General features: G+C 41.1%; 1 protein-coding gene across 1 annotated transcript in view; it reads right to left on the reverse strand.

Annotated features, from left to right (window-relative positions):
* Positions 1 to 22,022, reverse strand: part of MYB (MYB proto-oncogene, transcription factor) — a 27,863-nt gene continuing 5,841 nt past the window's right edge. The window contains exons 4-15 of the mRNA XM_039707216.1: positions 21,789 to 21,881; positions 21,171 to 21,391; positions 19,406 to 19,643; positions 18,538 to 18,618; positions 18,033 to 18,137; positions 16,440 to 16,697; positions 13,374 to 13,516; positions 12,645 to 12,759; positions 12,434 to 12,559; positions 11,646 to 11,756; positions 10,908 to 11,015; positions 1 to 1,433 (exon numbers count right to left, since the gene is read on the reverse strand). Coding sequence (XP_039563150.1) covers positions 1,317 to 1,433; positions 10,908 to 11,015; positions 11,646 to 11,756; positions 12,434 to 12,559; positions 12,645 to 12,759; positions 13,374 to 13,516; positions 16,440 to 16,697; positions 18,033 to 18,137; positions 18,538 to 18,618; positions 19,406 to 19,643; positions 21,171 to 21,391; positions 21,789 to 21,881 — 1,716 coding nt within the window. The 3' untranslated portion in view covers positions 1 to 1,316. The remainder of the gene's footprint in view (positions 1,434 to 10,907; positions 11,016 to 11,645; positions 11,757 to 12,433; positions 12,560 to 12,644; positions 12,760 to 13,373; positions 13,517 to 16,439; positions 16,698 to 18,032; positions 18,138 to 18,537; positions 18,619 to 19,405; positions 19,644 to 21,170; positions 21,392 to 21,788; positions 21,882 to 22,022) is intronic.

Consider the following 22,022-nt stretch of genomic DNA (forward strand, 5'->3'; position numbering starts at 1 on the left):
AAAAGGAACACACTTTATTTATCTACAAGGCAGTACATTGTTGTATAAAAAATTAAGTGCAGATAAAGCTGCACCAAATGCTATTAAGGCAGCAAAGTCAGAGGCTGTTATAAAAACACAAAAAATTAAAAAAAAATAAAATAAAATCAGTGTTTTGCCATATCAATAAAGATTTGATATGGCAGTACAAAGAACCATGTATTTCTAAGAACCTGATTCAGTACACAAAACCCAAGTTAGGGAACAACTAGCTAGACATGGAACAAAAGAGACAACATGAACAAGACAGTGTTCTCCCAAACATATGAAGGTGCAATGCATGCTGTTACAAACCAATGAGAAACAAAACAACACATCCACACAAATAAAAATCTCCCAAGAACAGTGTTCAAAAATATTGCTTATAAAAAAAAGGGGAAAAAATATAAATGATGTAAAAAAAATTAAAACAAAAAGGTCTGAAATGCTAGTGCATAGTCAATTAGCTAACATCAACATTTGTTTTTTTCCATAAAAAGCTCTACTGCTCCTTTTACACTAGCAGCATGTCTACATGCTAAGGTCTGTAGCAGCAAAACACAGTATTCATTTGGCATTTACAAAATTAAATTACTGAATAAAAATATAATTTTTCTCATAAATCTATGTTTCATACAGTAATATTTTTTAAAGCAAGCTAATTACCCACCCCCCCCCAACAGAAACACACAACGTATAATGGCCTAGAACCAAAACAGAAGGGAGTATTTCAAGAGGCATGGATGTTTGAGCATTCACGATCTTGATCAGCTTTCCCCTTTTGCACAGACAAGCGTTTGTAGTAATGCTTTTCACTACGATATTTTACACCAATTCATTCTGTTCAGTGATTTAAAATATATCTGAGTACCTGCTCTTTTATTATTACAAAACAAAATAAAAAATAAAAAAAGAAACAAACTAAACCCCACCCCTGACTAGCACATCACTGAAATAACAATACTGGTGTATTAAGTCTGTTTGATCTCAAAAAGTACAAGAAAAATTATCTTTATTATAAGACTGCACTTAAGATCATTAATTACTGATTCAAATTCAATACCTAATAATTTAGGCAAGTATCATTAAAAAAACACAAACTCTTAAGTTGGGTGAAATCCAACAAGAATATATATGCTGAGTGACTAAATGCACTTTGTGCTGCTCCCAACTGTTGTACCACAACAAAGATAGGCTCTTCTCCCATTCATGAAAAGTTCTCATGCAGAGGAACAGGAATTTCCCAGTGGAGGTGAAGTGTTCTCAAAACCATAATGCTTTTCTGTGCGTCGACCCTTTCACATCACCAGAGTCCGCGTGGGGAAGGTGCCCATGTATTTACGTGCCTGATCTGGCAGAGCCATCTGATCCTCGATCTTCCCGCAGGACGCCGACTCCCAGGTGTTGTTCAGATGCTAAATCAGAAGACAGAGAGATTTAGTTTGAATGCTTTGTGGTTTATCCATAGTCCCAGCCAAAGCTGGGCTCACTCACAATTAACTGTTCCATGAACAGGCAGTGGGATGTTGTCCTGCCCCCTGAGAAATTGAAATCTCAACACAACAGGCAAAAAAATGTTACCCTGACTTCTCAGTTAGCGACCACAGGGGCAGACAGACCAGATGATCTGCAGAGGATCACCACAGGAGACCCAAACTTTCCTGCTTCTCTCTCAGAGGGTCTTTTCTAGTAGGCCATAGCCACAGCCTTGCCTTTAATCCTTTAGGAAGGTCTAAAGAAGAATGTACTTGGCAGGCCAACTTTGAGGTCAACAGAGCACAGACAGGCTACAGCACAGTTAAAATATTCAATGTTATGGCCATGCACAAAGAACCTACATTCTAAAAATGCTCTGTCCTGGAGCTCCCTAAAGGAGCCTGACAACCTCGACAGCCTGCCCAGCGCTGCCGAGGATTCCCCGCTCAAAGCTGCTTTCACCTGTGGGCAGCCATCAGCACCCGCCCCATAGCTCAGCTCCCCTGGCAAAGGAGGAGGGAGGCAGGCCCAACTCTCAGCAGAAACAGCTTTTTAATTATCATGTAAGCCATTTCACTTCTTGTGGTATTTATGGAGGTTGCAGACACCATTTAGTATAATGCTAAAATGAGATAAACCTATCTGCAGAGGGCTGTGTGTGCTGTATTTATTTACTCACTACACATGTGAGACATTTCTCATTGCCTTGAGCTATAAACAGCAATGAAATTTCAAAGCTCCTGGAATTTACCAGGATACACACTTTTATTTTTTTCTATTGAACTCTCTCACTTAGCCAGTGTGTCTGCCTTTCCACACTGAAACTTTCTCCAAGACCTGAATAAAACCTCTATTATCACACAGTTAGCTGTACAAATAGTCTGCATTCCAAAAATGCACACAATTGTACTTATCTTTCCACAAGGGATCCCAACACTGCTAAATACTGAGAGGGTGTATGCTTAAGATCCACCAGTAAAGACAAGTCAGGAGAAACCTTTCTCAGTTCTCCATGCCATTTGAAAAGGATTTGCAGCACAATAACTACATTGCTCAAAGAGATGTCCAAAGCCTTCCCAACCACTTGGACAGTGGATGAATCATAATTAGTGGACTGCAAACCATCTGCTAAGAGCAGAACTGTCCTGACATGCCCACAGCTCTTTCTGCCAACTTCTAGCTGCTAACTTCAACTTCTAGCTGCTAACTTTTTGCAAGAGGATCCTTACATTATTCTCTGGCCTAAAAGTTTACAGGATGCTCTTGTGACTGTAAACAGTGTTATCTGAGACATATGGATAGTAAAAGGCTGGGCAACTATGAAATACAGATAATTTCATGCAACATGCCCTAATCAGGGCACCAGTACAAACACAGGGACCGAGGTTCCTGCCTTGGAGGGCTTACTGTCTGAAAGGGACAAACCCAGTGAATAACTAAGTGAGCGTGTTAGTCCTCCGCAAACTTTTCCTGGGATTCCCTAGACATGGCTTTCTCTTCTCTGTAGGGAAGCTCCAAATGCTGCCTCTTCTCCTGGATGCCATTTTGCAAGCAAAACTGCTGAACTTCAATAGAAGTTCCCTTTCTGATGGAGAACCAGGTCAGGCCTCAAATCATTAAATTTCTGCAGTTTTTTTGGGAAAGCTGCATCTGTGAAGTGAACAGACATGCCATACACCTCTTTTCTAGAGCTGTGTGCCTTGTGCTGTGGCTCAGGCAAGGGCACATGCCAGAAAGCAGGTGTGACACACTTTCTGCGTGCCACAGACCCGCATGCAACACACCACAGATCCTTTTATGTTTTGGTTAAACAACTTCCAGCGTCACTTTTTCAAAGGCACCCACACAAGCTGGGAACCTGCAACTCCCTATTGATCCTCAGTAGGACTCAGGCACCTGTGCATATTTTCCCCTGCTGTTTTAGAGGTATTTGCATGAGGAACCGAATCAATGCCTGGTATAAAGCTGTTGGTTTTACTTAGAAGTTGGATTTGTCAAAAGCAGCTGATAGTTCCCATATATCCATAATTTCCAAGGACAGAAATATGTGTCTAACCAGTATTTCCCTGTGACTCCTCAAAGTTTCAATGCACCAGTCTAGAAATAAGAGATCAGCAGTCCCTTAAATAATTGCAAATATGTAAGAAGTCCATTTGTCATAGTATGTCAATTTCTGGAAACTATAAGTAACTTCAGGTAAGGAGTGTCCCTATTTCATAAATTAGGCTTAATTGTTAGTATCTACACTGAGCTCTTTGTATTAACAGCCATGTGCTTAGTAGGAAAAAAAAAATCTGTATCCTGATATCACCAACATCTCAGCAGGCTGCTACATGTCACTCATTCCATGGAAAGCCTGGTTTTCATCTTTAACCCGATGTCAGTGTGGCAGAAGCTGCTCAGGCAGGCAGTAACCCTCTGCCCTCCCACTGGGCTTGGCTGCCCCGGGGAGCACTGGGCAGCTGACACAGGAGGACCAGCTCCACCCCTCACTTGAGCCTGCTTGAAACAACTTCAGCTTTGCTGTAGGGACAGAAAAGTTTTCATCCATGTATTATTTTTTCCAGTAAATGACACTATATACACTTTCCCCCCCCTCCCTATTGTGACAAACTTATAACTTTGCATCTCATTGATGATGGTGAGAGCTCTGCTCCAGTGAAGAAAGAAACATTGGACCCAAAGGAGTATGTTTTCTGATGCAGCATATTTACTAACACAGCTTTCCATTCTACCCTTGGGGAACTCAGATAACATTTCAGTGGGTATTTTTAATAAACATTTTCTCTCTGAAGCCCTGGCTCTCGGCAGCCAACACAAAACAAAGCACAATGCCTGTGCCTTGCCAGCCCTGCAGTGCAGTGCCAGAGGCACGTGTGAAAGTCATCCTGATGGGAGCAGCTTTCCTGCCCTCCTTGGCAGGGAGGGCAGGGTCCTACAGCCCAGGCAGAGGGCCTTGCTGGGCCTGGTCACACACAGCTATGGGATCTCTCTGTAAAAAGGGTAAAAAGGGATCCCACAATGCCTCCTACCACACCAGCATTGCAGCAAGTACTTTACAGGCTCTGTTACAGGACAGTGTCCCACAGACAGCAGTGCCCAACACATGTATCAGAAGGAAAGAGACCCAAGGCAGAAGGCTACAGGCTTGCAGGAGAACAGCACAGAGACCCTAGCCAGAACACTCCAGTTGCAGAATGCTCATTGCAGTCTCCTGACCACATTTACAGGTCGAACTCTGCAAATCAATGGATGGAAACAAGATCTTTGTAACCAGAAGCCAGAAGCCCTGACCCATACCTCACCAAAATTGATGGACATGTTTTCATTAATCCAGTGGATTCATCCAGCGTAATTTCAATCTAAGAGTGAGGTGTTCATTTTGGCATCTAAATTCCTAGCCAGTGGGGAGTGAAAGTGATTTCCAGAGTAAATTCTTTCCACATACACAATTTTTTCATTGCCTCACAGGGTAGGAAACCAGTCTTAATTTTGCTGTCAATTAAAAGAGTTTAAACCTTTTCAGCCAGTACTTCCACTGTATTTTTCTCTTCCAAACACAGCAGTTTCTCTCTTTAAGTTAAATCACAGCGTGGAGAGGGAGAAGAAAGTATAGTACTGTGAGTTCCCATAGGATTAAATTACAGATCCATGGTACAATTCCAGCTATGTCATTCTCCCTGTCCCTTTTCTTTTTCTCTCTCTCTCTTTTTTTTTTTTTACTCTCAATAATTCTACCAGTACATCCTTCTCCTGGCAGCAAAACTGCCTTATTTATCCTGTAATATGCCTTCAGCTGCCCTCAGGCAAATGTGAACTGTAAACAAACTGTCAAAGCTGTAACTGGGATATCCAGTTAAAGCACTTTAAATAAAAACTTGGACCATCTAGAGAAAACAGACCAGAGTAAGGGAAGAAAACAATATGGAAAGGTGCTTTTCTAACAGAACTAGTCCTTCTGCTCTTGTAGCCCAGACTGCCTTTTCATGTTCTGTCTCTATAGCTGAAGAAAGCTCCTGTGTTACAACACCTTTTGTGTTAGAAGCCAATGCCAAAACCAAACACTGCTGCAGTCCTGCAGTGCTGAGCTGCCAAACTGATGAAAGTCTAGCAGAAATCCTTGGGCAAAGAACTGTGTTAGAAGACAGATTTTACATCTCTGCTCTGCTGGCAGGTAGTTTCAGCAACTCCAGCAAACCTAGTGGTGTTACAAACACCACCACTAATTTAGCCAAGCTTTGCTGGTATTTACAATTTTTTTTTAAAAGCTAGTGTATTTAAAATATTTTAAATGCTCAGACTACTAGAAGGTCTCTTATTGTGCTTCCCTGCCAGCTTTTCCTCAGATTACATGGCATAGATTGCCTGCAGAATGTGCCACTGAAAAGAAGGCTTGCAACAGAAATGCAGCACTCCTGAAAGAGTAAAACAATGCACTGAACAAAACAATCTCCAAGCAGAATACAATAGACAGCATATAAATAACATGGCTTTCTATTCTGCAAGGATGCAGGACTGGCAGGACAGTAAAGACTAATTAAAAACTAAAAGTGACCATAAATTACTTTTTTATCTCATTTGACAAGACAGACCACTATTTCTACCCCTGCTGCTGGCTTTCCTCTGACTTCTCCTGAACTCTGGGGCTTTCTGAGCTGCTCAGAAATACAGCTTGCAAAATGTGAAAGAATAAGATGGTCCAACTTTTCAGCTTTTTTCATAAGAATTATACCAGAGCTAGAAAGAGCTATTTGCTGGCATTTTTAAGAGCTTAACCCTGAAGTTCTTGCTCAGGTAAAACTCCTGTTCAAGATGAATGAGTTTCCCAAGTAAGATGAATGGACAAGGTATGGAAGTGGGCTAAGCATCTGCAACTCATACTAGGATATTCTTCCCCTCTCCAGTAATCATCCTTTTTTTTCCCCACAAAGATCAGAATACATTGCTGCAAATGTGACTAATAGTTAAGCTGTCACTTTTCTTCCTGAGAGACCATCACCAGCTCAGGGCAGCTGTAACTTCCAATCTGTTTGCAAGCCAAATTCTGCTGACCTGGGAGGAAAACATGCAGTGACTGGCCTGTAACTTTGAACCTTCTCTGGCTCCCTCAGCTGTGGCAAGCACGTGTCCTTCCTGTGCACATCACTCACTGGGGAGAGAAGGGGCAGCACAAGTGAGAGAAACCTGTGGGGCTACCTTCCCCTGCTGTGCAGATCTCAAACACAGCATGCTTCCCCCTCTCCCTTGATTAAACAAAGAAAAATATGAGATTTCAGGACCTTCCTTCAAAAATCCATGGAGGAAAAACAGAGAAAGCCTGCTGCTGCAGAAGACCATGCTGCCTTCCTGGCCATTGTGTCTTACAACCAGCTGCAAATAAAACAACATTTCACTTTTTTAAACTGAGAAAATTAGGCTTCATGACACCTCCAGCACTTGAAAAAAGTAACCAAGTAACTGTTTTAAAGTCCTTTAAACTTACTCTTTGAAGAAAATGGCTACATAAACCACTGAAAGTCAGGAAATTCGAGCAGAAATGTGTCAGTCTGTGGTTAAAAAAATGGAAAGTGACAGGAGCTAGATGTTGAAGAACATTCTCTTTAGCTTGCAGGGCTTCTACCTTGTGTTGTTTCCTTTGTTACTGGGGGAAGAAGATATCAAAGCAGTGCTATTTTCTTAAAAGGCTCCATTTCATGGTGTCTTTTGATAGCCTGCAGGGTTAGGTGGAAGGTCTGTGATTTAGCCTACTTTTCTATCTGTTAAAATGTCTATGTTAGGATAGTTTCAATTATGTACTGCTACTGCTACAGAACATAATGTGAAATAAAAATTAACTTTTACATAGGGAGGTTCAGAAACAGGAGGTTTTATGTAACCTCTTACAAGGCAAAATTCAAGCACATGCTCAGTACAGATCATCTTTTTGTCTTGGTATTGGAGTACATTATCCCAAAATCTTAACCTTTGGAAAATTGCTAGTGAGACCAAGATCTCCCTGACATGCAGCTAAGTGACAAAAACATAGGGTGCAAAAATAGAGGTTTTAACTAACCCCATGAATACAAAGCAGAAATATTTAGGATCCATGCAATGGAGAGTAAGTCCACCCCAAGGCAACATGTGGGTTTGGTGAGACATTCCTGCCATTCCTGCATTCCTGATAATGCACACAAATGAGATTTGTCACATAGGACAGAAGAGCTGGGTGAACCTCCACACCTTACCAGAAAGATCTGACACAAAACTGCCTTTACATCCAATGGCTTGGGGAGACCTAAGAGGGGACTGAATGAGGATAAAGCCCAAACTCTTCTTGGCTCTGTGGAGGCTTCTTCTCCCTTTGCTCTATACAACACTGACAGCACCAAACTCCAGAGGTGTTACATGGAGCTACCTGACCTCACATGCCAAATGATGCAACATGCTGTTCCTGCTAAGTGATGGTGAATCACGTCGTGCTATCTGATATGATCATCAGCTGCTATTTACTAAATGGCATATGATCAGTCGTGTACCCAAAATGCAGTAAAAAATATCATTAGAGATGTGTTTGGACATTTGCTACTCTTGCCTTCTTTGGAATTTAACAGCAGAACAATAAGTAATCAAGGATTTTGATCAGTTTATCCCTAGCCTAATATCTTTGTGTAAATGTAGTGCAAATTATGAAAGCAATGGAAAACTGTGGGCTGGTAAATATACTGCCTCCCTGTTTTCCAAGTTCAAATTTAAAAGAAAATAGAATTTTAGGAACCAAGCATATGAAAAAAAACCCCTAAGTTTAGTGCTGTCTTTGTTTCTCTCTTTCCTCTCCATGCACAGATCCCAGGGCACAGAGATTGTTGTAATTCTTTCTTGGACTGAAGTCAATGAGAATTTGCCTAAGAACAATTGGACCAGGCCCAAAATATTAACTGCAGCAATGTCAACATATGCAGACACAATTAAATTTCACCCACATGAGTTCCCTCATGCTTAATGTCTACTTTCATGGGATCAGGGGATTTAGTCCAGTTATTTTTTTGTGTCCATGCATGTGTTCACGTAGGACGGTGAGACACCAAACTCTAAATCAGGAAGAGTAGAAAGCATAAGACAACAACATGCTAAAATCTGGTCATGTACAAAGAGCAAACAGCAAAAACAACAACAAGCACAAAGGCTAATATTTTCCGTGGCTTTGCACCCTTTAGACATGCTATGCCCAAGTCACACGAGTCCATTTACACTGGGGGGGAGGAGGGGAAGCACCAGGGATAGAGCAGCAGCAGTTTCTGGTATGAAACAGAGCCAGAGCACACATCCTTTCTGAGCTGCACAGGGCCACACTGCTCCCCTCCGACATGAGGCCAGGCAGCTTCACCATTCCTTTTAACCACGACACCCAGCCCAAACCAGAGAGTGCAGCTATTGGCAGACAATAGTGCATTGTTATAACAAGTCAGTATTTCATTCTGAAAAAGCTGTCTGTGCCACCATCACAGAAACCCCAAGCCTCATTCTTCATTTAAGATTACATTTCAGCTGAAAAGCTCAATGTTCCACCAGCAGAGAGAACAATTTTACCTTCATACTAGTACACCAAGAAGCTGCCTACTAACTATTCATTTTGGGGCTTTTTACAACTACTTTTTCTTTCAGTTCAACACACTTTAAACACTGAGAGGAGTTGGGAAGTCCTTTTTAACTCAGTTCCTACTTAAGGAAAGGTCCTCTTTATGCAAACAAAGAGCATACCTGACTTTTAACATGGTTTTCCTGAGCAAGGACTGAAGAATTGAATCCAGAATGATCCACAAATTGACTCATGTAAACTTCCTGAACAAAATCAGCATGAGTGAGGACAGAAGGTTAAACAAGCCCTTTCGTTTATAGCAGCTTGTAAAGAAAATATTTTTAGATAGCAGGAAACATAACACCGGTACACCAAAGATCAAAAGATCCTATTTTACAGACCTCTCAGATCCTTCTTTTTTATTACAGCCAGAGTGCAGGCAACTACCACTAACAGGACAACACACAGGCCGTGCTGCTTAGCTGCTTGAAAATCTTGTCTTAAATCTATGAAGGAGCCCAGAGTTTGGCTGTTGGGACACAGCAGGGCTGAGCTCTTGGGGACCAGCAGCCTCCTCCTATACACCCACCAGGGAGCTCCAGCAACCCCAGCCAAGCTGGAGACCCAGGCTCCTTTGCCATGAGGTAGGTTTAATTCAGCCCCTATATACTGCCCTAGGTCAGGGCCAGTGGATCTGGAAACCCTTCTCCTGGCTCTCCACCACAGTGCAGCCAAGAAACAGTTCACGAGGGAAGAGCAGATAAACAATACCGAGTGTGAGTCTTTGGCCCCTACAGACACCCCCATGCCAAGGGGAGTCCTAGTCCCTGCTCTCCAATGCTGCTTTTCATCAAATGATTCTGCAGCACAAAATACAAGCCTACAGCATGGCAAATTGTGCCAAACAGGAACGTGTGTAAAACTTTACTATCTCCTTTTTTAATGCCTGGCTAGAAATGCCTAATCAAAACCAGACTTTATTCATTCCTTCCTACTGTAAATAAGCCCTAATGTAAGTTCTGGAAAGAGGGAGCAAAGAAGGATTAGCCATGTGGACTATCTGCCTGAAAGTCAGGAACTACAGAGTTACAATTTCCTTCCTGACAGTGACTCACTCTGGGGAATGAGACACTTTCCTTTATTTCTCCCATGTGGAGTAGGCCTACAAAATCACTTAGTCATCTACCTTGGAAATACAGAAATTATGTTTTGTTTTCTGAATGACTTGCTGTGGGTTTCACCTAAAGAACACAAGAGCTCCCAAGCTGGCTGCTAATGACTTTGGTGGGCTTTGGATCAGCCCCTGTGCAACAGCTCTGCTTTAAAGTACAGCAAATGTCTGTGTTTGTTAACACTTGGCAAAAGCACAGACACATAAACCCTTGCCTAACATCTGACTTACATTACAACAATTACACGTTTAGGGGGAAAGGCCATCCTGGTGCTGGGCTGAATGGGCAACACTGGCCACACCAGTGCCAGCCAGGCAGTGCTAGAGTCTCTCCTCTCACGCCAAGGCCAGTCACAAATTCTGGCCACCACTACACCACTCAAGTCTCCAAAACAGCAGTGCCACCTGCAAAAAGCCTATGGAAAAAAAACCACCCTGGTCCACGTTAATTCTCAGTCCTACCAATTCCACACTGCACCCAGCTGAGTTACAGCACCCCACACACAGGGCTGTGCCCTCATGCTCCACAGGCAAAGTGAGATCCTCAGCCACATTCATCTGAACATTTCATTCTTCCATACTCAAACCATAAAATTGGTCTGTGAGAAAGCAATATGTATATAAATATATATGGATGCATATATGTATTTTTATATACAGAGGACAATTTTATCAAAGAATAATTACCTGTAAAGGACTAGCTAGTGGCCTGTTTCTAGGTACTGCAACTGTTTTCTGAAAACTATCATCATCTTCAGACACAGGCATCTTTAAAATGGAACTGGTAAGAAGATTCTGAACAGAAAAAGAAAAAAGAAAAAGGTTTTCAGCAACTCATGAGAACAACCTGAATTGGAATGCATTGTGAGTAAACTCAGGCTGAGTGCAGAAGTTGCTACACTGGGCACAGCCACAGATGAGGAGCAGACATCAGCCTGGTGTCCCTGGGACTTGGCTTTGCAGGAGCATTGCCCTGTGCAAAGGTCTTCCATCCAGTGAAAATCCCAATTTCAAGAGTAACAGTAACACTGAACAGTCCATAAGCCCCGGCAATGCAAAGGGAACTGTGCTCATGCAAAGTCTCCTTTGCAAAAACCAAGAGAGTCTCTCTCTCTTTCACCAGTTTTTAACTCCTTGATCTAGTAATTTCTGCACACAGGTGCAGGCATCCTACAAGGACATGCTCTTCAAAGTCTGTGGGCTGTAAAATGACTGCAACTTCTGAAACCTTCTACAGGTATCAGAGTGATAATTAAGAGTAGCATTTTGCCTTTTATGCTTAGTACAGGAAAATGACACAGAAATAAGGAATAAAGCCTACTTGTGAAGAAAATCAGAAAAAATATTCTCTTTCTCTTACATTTAAGAATCGAACAGGGATGGAAAACAAAGAATTTCTTTGATGGTGGGAAAAGTTATACTTACTGGCACATCTTCCATAGTAGACCCAGGTGTAAAGAGCTGAGTGTTCAGGTTTTCTCCTTCCCAATGATTTGAACAAAAAAAATTTCCAGCTTTATCTGTTGGGGACTCTGCCTGAAAACAGAAAAGGCATGATTCAACCACCACATAACTGACCAGGAGATTTCTGTCAGTTGCTTAATAAATTGAACAAATATTCTTCACTGAGGTGCATAATGCATGTTTACAGTAACATCTTTTACAGCAGCCTTGCCCTTTGCAGAAGAAAAAAGTTCAAGGTTCTCCAAAAAAATCCCCATCTAACAAAACTTTGAATACTTGCACTCAGTGCTCTGTTAGTATTCAGGAGTTTAATCCCCTAGAAAGGATTGAGAATAAATGTATTTTTAGAACTTTAGTGACAAAGTAATATAATGCAATGTCCTCAAATGTTCAGGTTTCTAAGTCACTCCATGGAGCTTGGTCCCCATGGGGTTCTTCTATACTTTTCACCAATATTTGAAAGATTCAATCCAAATTCATGTCTAATTTTTCTTTTCTTTTTAAGTTTCAAACGAAAACTGCATTAGAACGGTCCAAGCAAACCCCTGCTGAAAACAGCAGAAAGACTTCTATGGAAATCAATGGGAGATGAATTAGACATGCCTAGTGTACTATATGGAACCGACACTAAGATCTTGGGGCTCACATGAAAGGAAAACAGACACAGCTATTTAACAGAAAAGGCATTGCTATAAGTTTCTCAGCAAAGAGTTCTGAATTAAATTGCCTCAGGTAAGTTTGAGATTTACCTCTTGTTTGATTTTCTTCAGCAAAGGGGGTCCACTTTCATGTAGCCCAGCCACTATTGCAGATTCCTCTGACTCCTGCTTGATAACATCCTGCAGATCTTCTACAAGATGAGTTGGAGTTTGAGGCTGAAAGAAAGAAACGTTATATCCAAGTCCAGAACATCCCTCTGCACTAATATCAAAGCAACTTTCATCATTGTTTCCTTCTTACCAGCATCTTCAAAGGACCGTATTTGATTTCCTGAGCTGCAAGTGCGTTTTTGAATGGAGTGGGTGTTCTTGGAGAGCTTTCTAATATCGACCTCTTGATTGCTGGAGTCCTGAAACTTTAAAAAGAAGGAGAGGAACTTTAAAGGAAGATGCTTGGAAATACTAGCTCTTTATAGAAATGTGTGCATACAGATGGTATTGTTGTAAGACTTTGGAAAATATTTCCCTGTCATCCCATAATCCATTTTGCTTTTACAGCAGAACATCTATTTGACTGTGATAAGATGTAATGACTTTATTTTAAAAACTGGTGAACCTATATGCATGGTTTTATAACCTACCTCAATAGTCATAAATTGGAAGTTTTACTCCCAACTAAGCAAAATCTGAATGAGTGAGCAAACAACTCTGCAGGAAGCAGAGAAACACAGAATGGTTTAGGCTGGAACAGTCCTTAAAGATCATCTAGTTCCAAACACACTATCACAGGCAGGTGATACACCTTCCATGAGATCAAGTTGCCCAGGGCTTCATCCATGGATAGGCCATTCACTACTTCTCTGGCCAGCCTGATCCATTGCCTCACCACCCTCTCAGTGAATATTTCTTTCCCTGTATCTAACCTAAACCCACCCTTACAGCCTAAAGCATATGCTGACCCCCAGCACTTTGGTTGCATGCAAATGTGAAGAGGTGGACCCTCGTGAGTTGGACAAGACAAGAGACTTACACATGGTTTTCCTTCTGAGCCTTTAAAGCCTGGTCCCTATGGAACGGGGTGGTAAGTGCCATCTTATGGCCACACACCGGTGTGGAGGTAAGTGCAGGGTTGTCCAGGTTCAAGTTTTCATGAGTGGATGAGGTGTTTAAGAACTGCAGGTGTGGGAAGAAAAAATTAACAGGAACATCAAGATTACATGGCTGCCTCTTAAGCTGACGTTATTCAACAAAATAAAAAGAAATTATTTTCTTCTGACTGACACGAGTCACTCTCCTGGCCCTATGATGCAAGCAGGGGTATGTGGGGTACCTGACTACATTGTGAGAAAATACTCAATGGTTTGGCTCAGGCAGCTAGAGAGGGAAATTCTAAAGGAAATGACACTCTGTTCCAATGAGAAAAACTTTCCACCACTTTCAGAGCCTGATTTGGATTTGCTCCAAATAAATTTTAATTAAGACCAGTGTGCCTAAGAAACTAGGTGAAAATGAGCAAGAGATGTTTCAGAAACAAACCCACAGGAAACAGGGTTAAATTCCACAAATATTTATGTGGGGAATGTAGGGGCTTTTAGGGCAGTGCAAGTGTTGATGACAGGAAAATAAATTTCCTATCATCTCTCTCAAAAGAAAGTACTTCACTTTCAGAGTATGAAATGAAAGCTGCCACCTGTGACGGGTACGTGGAATACTTTGGAATGGAAACAGCTGGCTGAAAAAGAGGCAGCACTATTTGTTTGGAGAAAATTGCTCTTGCATGTGTTCTACCTAGTAACCTAAAATACAGTTTCTATTTCTAGTCTACAAATCTGTGAGCATAGTGGTATCCTTTAGTCTGACAACAATTCAATGTATTCCCTTCTAGATTCTGTCACTTTATAAAAATGCGGCACGTAAGAAAATCTGGCTTTCACTGGAAAAATGACATATGATTAAAATAGCTAAGAGGTAATGGGAAATACATTGGGAAATCATTACATGAAATCTTTTACTATCCTTCATGAAATAGTCTTTCTCCGACATCAAAGACTAAAGCAAACCAACACAGACAAACAAAAAATCCAAAACACTTTTAAATAGTGCCACAGCTGTGAAACAAAGCAACCATCATTAGGAATTTGAAAGTGCACACCAGGCCATTTTAACAAGCCATTTTCCTCCTCATTCCTATTCCACTCCAACTCCCATGGCCTGGGCAGAGGATGGCAAGTGTGATTTGAATTTTCTGGTTGTTGTCAGTTTGTCTCACAACCTGAATGCTATTTAAATGCAGTTTGGGGTTTTCTAGGTCAATGAATCATACTGTAAGTGGACAGAGATGGAAAGTATCACAGATGATCAGAAATGTTAAACTCTAGTAGCTGGAGTTAGCAGCAAGAGTAAAGCAAGAGGTCACACTCCCCTACAAAAAAGATCCAAAAAGGAAAAAAAAAACAAAACACAAAAAACCATGCCCCAGAGATGAATTTAAGAGTCAAGAATCAACAGTTAGCTTGCTGATTAACTAAACTCAGCAGTGAAGACTAGGAGCAGCGAGAAGATTCAAACACGGAGCGAAATCAACAAGCACAACGGTAATTAGTCATTTGTTCCAAAGGATTAGTTTCTAAATTGTTAAGACTGGGGTGACTTTTGAGAATTAGTAACATCTGTGCAGAAGTCTTGATCTACCTGCGAGGGAGAGAAGGGCAGGCTTTTGACAGGGGAGCACTTAGGAGGAGTTGAGCTGCTGACGTCAGCTAGGACCAAGGTGCTACCGTGGCCACTGGCTACGGGGCCGCAGTGCCCTCTCCTTTTGCGAGGAAGGACCCGCGGAGCCGCACTGCCCTGTGAGGCAGATAAGGTCTTTGGTGAGCCAAGAGAGCCCTGACTTGACATGACTTTGCTCAAATTTGTGGTGGGCTGTCCTTGCGGTCTACAAGCACTGGCCCCTCTTTGCTGAAGCTGCGCGACTTTGCCTGAGGGAGCTCTGCTAGCCGGAGTGTCTGTGTCTTCAAAGAATTCAAAACTGCTGAGATCACCCCATGATGAAGGATCCTGAAACAACGTGGGAGGCACGGAGCTATAAGACAGCGTATAGTGCCACCTCATGAAAATACAGCGCTAGGATATGTTTGTAACCAACAACAACAACATTAAGTTTTTCCCAGTTCAGTTCAGCCTGATCCTGTTCATGGGAGCAGCAACGCTGTGAACACAATTTGTGTTTTCACATACCTTGATCTTATCAAACTGTCTGACATCCTAATAGTGTTGCTGGCAACCGAATCCCTAATGAATGAGTCAAATTATGTCCTTACTATTTGCTTGCCCAGTGTTTTCTGCTTGGTATGATGATGGTGCTTTTTGTTACAAAAAAAAAATGTGTGCTGTAGACCAAGACTGGCCTCCTCCTAACATGCAATGCTGCCCTGGATGTGCTGAAAGGGAAATGATACCGAACGAAGCAGACACGTCTGCTTCTGAAGGAGGTTGCCACCAACAAACGTAACTCAGTGTGCTACTTTACATGCAGCATCCCAGAGACTGCAATGACAACAGGATCATGTCAATGTCAGATACTTGACATTTAAATGTGTGTTTACAGTCCTTCACATATGCCAGGACAAGTCCCTTAAACTTTGAAAAGCAGCTATTGAGGCTACAACTAAAAATTGTAGAAAATTATGCAGATACATGAGCGGCCACACCCAAACCTATGGCATGTGTCACTTCGAGTATCAGTAAATATCATCACATTGTTTAAAATTTTTCATGGTATCTCTGATTGTATTTTAAGGAGACTTAAAAATGAGAGATTGTTTCAAGCTCCTACTGTGCACCTTGCTGAAACTCACACTCCCATTCCAAGATGTAGCCCGAAAGGGAGACACCCAAAAAAAGCATATGCATCCGTGCTTGAGGGCTTCATTTACAAGCAGCTGCATTTTGTCATGTCAGAAGATAAGCTTCAGATCCTGAATCAACTCGAAGTTACTCGGGAAAAAAGCAACAACCGCATTTAGGACAATCCCAGCTCCTCACCCCTTACTCCTTGACCATGCACCAATCCACCTAAGGCATCAAGTCTACTTACGGAGTCTATTAACTGGAGTGTTTCAGCAAATTCTAAGAGATTCTTAACATTATCCAGGATGTTGCTCTGGTGAACAATCATGCACCGTGCAGGGGATGCACTTTCCTCAGGTAAGCAACCGTGATCCACCGGTGGAGATGGAGTACAGTGGTGATGCTCCCCCAAACAGGAAACAGGTGCACTGTCACCACTGGTCCTGGTACTGTCCGCAATTGTGGTGCTGTGCCAGCCGGGGTAGTTTGATGTGTGGTTCTGTGTCTAAAGGAAGAAGAAGGCAAAAAAAAGAAGAAAAGGGAGGGGGGAAAGGCAGAAGGAACTTAGCAATGAAATTGCACAAGGTGTCAGATGCCACTGGAGGAAAGATAAAAGTAGTTGCATCATCATCTAAAAGCTTATGCCTATGAAACAATTGTCAAGATGTTTCCTTTCATCAGTGCAAGATCTTGTTTTAAGTAATACTGGCATTGTATTTGTTATCCCAAAGTTACCTCATAATTTACTTCCACTATTTTAGGCATATGTCATTACTAGCACATAATCAATTCATACTTTGTTACTCCAAGTGCTCAAAAAGTGTCTGCAAGTCCTTTTCTGTAAGAAGCAAGAAACGGCAGGATTTCCCTACTGAGCGCTCAGCACTGTAGAAGGCTAAAAGTTTTCAGAGTTAGAGTTGCTTTTGTCTGCTTATCTCCTTTTCTTCTGCTATCCCTGTCTAATGCTACAGCTTACACCAATGCAATGAAGAGGCTGTCAAATCAACGTGGTTAGGAAAGCAGAAGAACAAATTAACAGAAGTTTCTTTCCAGTGTGATCATGCAACAGAAGAAATTGCAAAACATTAACTAAAGTTAAAAAGTGGCCAAACTAACGTATCATGCATGCAGTTCTTTTCTATTCATTTAAATATTACCCAAAAAAAAAAGAAAAAAAAAAAGAATCTGCTGGCTATCACCTATCTTCAAAAATGATTTTGGGATTCTTGGCTTTGGTGACGGTGTTAAGTAGTTACACAAGGGTTTTCACACATTAACAACCAATGGCATATACAACAAAGTATGAGAATTCAGTAATAGCCAGCACTTGCTCCACACATGCAGTTATGAAGAATCTAACATTATTCAGAGGAGTAAAACAAATTCTCAAACATGCACCAAGTCTGAAGCTTACAAAGTATACAAAACACAGGTGAAGGAAAGAATACAACAGAGAAGAAAAATCTAATGCACAGGCACTACATTTTCATCACATGAACCATTGCACACTTTCAGAAACACAGATCCCATTATTGATTAAACGCCTGTAGGATTTTTTATTTTGTACAATCATCATGTTTCCAATATTACATTATGTTACGGAGCCCAGTCCTGCTCCCACTTCGCAAAGTAAGATACCTTTAAAATTTTTGGATTTTTTTTTTAATAAAAGAATTTACAAAGCAGATACAGATTACATATGTGCTATGTTTCATCCTTTTAAAACGGAAATATAGAGCCTTGATTAGTACTGAAGGCAGAGGGGGAGTAAAAAGTTAAAAAGACAAGCACTGGGGTAAGGCTGCTATCCCTCCATCCAAGCACACAGTGACAATCTTACTGGTAATGCCTGCTGCCCTTTCAGTTCATTCTCAGTCGACATTAGTAGCAACTCTAATTCCTTTATTCGTTTTTCTTTCTCAGGGTCTTCATCATTATAGTGTCTCTGAAATTAAGAGTTAAGGGAAAAGAAAAGATAAAGGTCTGATAGGATGTAGCAACTAAAATGCTCATGGTTTGCCGACCTGTGGTTTTAACAGCCAAATTAGATTCCAAGATGAAACAAATGTCAATTGTGTTTTCCACCATCAAAGTCTCTGCTGAATTTCAGTATAGACATTTGCAATGGAGAAAGTGAAGGCCATCACACCAGATGTCAACTACTGCATTTAAAATCCACTTCAGAAGGAGCAATTATTAGCCATGTCAGAACTCCCCAACCTTCCCCATTTTCTCTTTTCACCACACTTAATACATTAAAATGTTTCCTTAATGTACGATGTCTGCATTTTAGTTTATCAAATATTTAAGAAATTGACTCTTGAAATAAGATTCAATTTATCTACCTGGATAGCTGCAGCAGCTGGCTGAGGTACATTGACAATATTTACATGCAGTGCTACTGGATACGGGATCTGACCAGGAACCTAGGTCAAAAAGCAAAAATTGGTTATTTCCATCATATTATCTGCAACATCAATTTGTGTTAAACATACTTTGATGTTAGATACTTAATATTTGTAGTCTGTGGAGATGAAATAACAACCAAAAAAATGTTTATAAGAAAAGTAATCACGTTTTTAGGAATATGACAGCAAGCATTAGAGAGGAAGAAAGAAAATTCATATATGAAATGTTTACCCTTCCTGAATGAGAAAAGATGAATAATTTATAGAAACATTTGTAAGGATTTTCTAAATTGAAGTGAAAAAGCAAAAGATGCAATTTATTATCATTTAAAACTCTACAATGCAACTATCTGAAGCAGGAGCCTGTTTCATTATTAATCATTAATAGAAAAGAAATCTGATTAAAAACAATACTTGTTCACTTGGTTCTGACAGGCAGCCCACAAACAGAATACTACTAAAGAGAATGTGGGAGATTTTGACGTGGAACACAGAATTAACCAGATTCAACTAATATTCAAGAAATTTAATATTCACAACTCTAAGAAATATGTTAACTGCTCACAAGGCGATAAACCTGCTTTACCCAGTTCCACCACCTCAATGCCACCAGTTTGAAATGTACTCATATTCACCACTGACATAAGTAAAAGCCAAAGAAATCCTCATCGGACATCAAACACATCCAAGCCCACCAAGACGAAGGAAATCCTTCAAGCTGAAACCAGGAACAGCTAAAGTGCCCCCATCTATTCAACGAGGCAAAGCAAGCAGGCCCTGCACGCTGCCCCTTGCAGGCACTCACGTTCTGTGGCTCAGGGATGTGGTAGTAGGGGTAGTCACTGCCCAGTGGGGGCTGGCTGGCCACCGGCAGCTGCGCGGGTGGCGATGGGTTGTGAGCAAAGGCCATCAGGTGGTTGTTCTTCTGAAAGCCAGCAGCTGCTGAGGAGTGGCAGGCTTTGGAGGACTCCTGCAGGTAGCCCTCCTGCTCAACCTTCCGGCGCATGGTGGAGTTCCAGTGGTTCTTGATAGCATTATCAGTTCTGCAACAGAAATACAGATGTTCGAGGAGTTTCAAATATGAGCAGCTCCAATTCAGACAGGTCAATGGGCAGGGAACTGCTGTTGGCACTTCTGTTTAAACCCTGAGCTCTTCTCTGATCTTCCTCCTACCCCCACCACTTCAGATGCTATTCCCAACTTCTCAGGAAAGATGCTCAGTATAAAGGTCAGGAAAAAAGAAAAATGGGCTATGGTTGTTTACATAGTTTTTAAAGCAATCTCTCATGACTTACATCCTCAAATTGAAAGAAATTACTAATTTCATCTTCACCTCATTCCCATAGAGTGAGAAGACAATGAAGGCTAGCATCCCTTTGAGGCTATTCTAAAGGAATGCCAACATCATCTTCCTATATCTTAATATTTCAGTGGAGTCTTATTGTGTCTCATTGCTGGAAAGAAAGACTGTGGAGAACAGCTGTGAACAGACTAACTTCCAAGCAATTTTCCAGCTGGTCACCTAGACAGCAACAACACACAGCTGTACACACAAACTCAGTAAACAAAACTGTTGGGATTTTTCTTAGATGCAGAAAAACTGAGATTCAAATCCTCACATAAGTGAGTCAGGAAAAGCAAACTTACCAACTTTGTGAGATTTTTAAGAGTACACTTTAAAACAGCTCTGCTATTTGAAAAACATCACTACTGCATGTTATCATTCGAAGTAGTATCTGTGATGTGTGGAAGCCACAAAAAATATTTCCAAGGGGTAATTTCTTTCTTGTTATCTTCTAGAAGGTGAAAGCAGCCCAGGGAATGATTGCTTTAAGGGCTATCATGATCTTAGGCCTTATATTTAGGACTTGAAGATGTTTTATCTCTTAGCAGGAAGAAAAGTAGGAAGGGAAACCTCTCCCTTGCTTACATTATTTGCTTGCTCACATTTTGAGTCACTTTTAATCAAGCAAGTAATCAAGCAAAAACACTGAATCTTTGAGTTTATATACAAGCTGTACAAAAGCTTTCAGTGAGACAACTATTTCCAGGACCAGAGTTTGAGGAAAAAGTTTTACACATGGTTTTTTAACAGGTCAATATCATCTGGATGATTCAAGAGCAATTACAAAAGTTGAAGAAGTCTTCTCTTAAATAATTTTGAATAAACAGACTGGATTTCATGTTGAAGGCATACCCTTAGCTGAATGTAAATTATGTTCCTTTTGCAGAGCCTGATCATTCCCTGTTAAATCTATTTAAATTTTGACAGTCATCACAGGCACAAATAAGATTGCACAAGCATTTAGGAAAATCTTATGGTCTTGCTCCAGTTACTGGCTTTTCTACTTGTGCCAAGCATTAAAAGCCTGTAAAAATAGCACATGCTGTGTGTACTGACCAAACAGTGAAGTTCCCCACTGAGAAAAATGCACATTGCTGTCACTGGCTTCCCAGGTTTTGATTCCAAAACTTTTTCGATTCATACAGTGCAGCCTGAGGCGACCAAAACAGACTGCTCAGACCTGCAGCTTTTTCCTTTTTTGAGAGCTAAAAGCATATGTCATTACCGTCCAGGCAGCAACTTTGCAATCTCTGCCCATCTGTTTCCCAGCCTCTTGTGTGCCTGGTAAATAATTCTATCTTCCTCTTCTGTCCAGGAGGTTTTCTTCACTTCTGGATTCAAATGGTTGTGCCACCTCTCCCTGCACTGTTTTCCAATCCTTCCTTTCAAATGCTTAGCAATGACAGACCAGCGCTTTGGACCGTATTTCTGCACGAGCTCTATTACCTTCAAAGAATGACATAAAAACTGCCTGTATTTAATGATGCATGAAGAATCAATGAAATTTTTTTCTGTGGTGAAGCAATATTTTCGACAACATTTCTCAAAACTGCCAAAGTAAAACTAATAGCAATTAAGGATCCCCACTTCCCATTCATATTTTTACCCCAAAGGAAAAATCTGGTAATAGTTAAGGCATTTCTAGACTGCAATTCCACATTACAGTGCTGTAAAGCAACAGTAATTTATTTGCATAGCAAACTCAGAAAGCACTACACAAATACAATCTGCCTGTGGCCATAATAATGTTGAGACCACCAAAGTTTCCAGGAGTTTTGCCCCAACACTTGAGAAATCTGCTCGTAAGGCATTAATCAGACAGAAAGAAAAACTGATTACCTACCCTTTGATCCTCCTCTTTGGTCCACGGACCTTTAATAAGTTCTGGGTTTAGTACCTTCTGCCATCGGTGCTGGCACTGAACATCTGTCCGATTCTAGTGAAATGTGAAATACACAGAGCAGATAATTCTTCAGAAAAGGTGAAAGTAGAGTAAGAATGCTCTTATTTACATACACTTGTTTTGATGGATTTCACTACCAAGAATACTAAACAACACAGAGTGATATAGTAAGTC

The sequence above is a fragment of the Passer montanus genome, unplaced genomic scaffold, assembly GCF_014805655.1.
Source record: "Passer montanus isolate IOZ18808 unplaced genomic scaffold, ASM1480565v1 scaffold2, whole genome shotgun sequence".
Classification (NCBI taxonomy): Eukaryota; Metazoa; Chordata; class Aves; order Passeriformes; family Passeridae; genus Passer; species Passer montanus.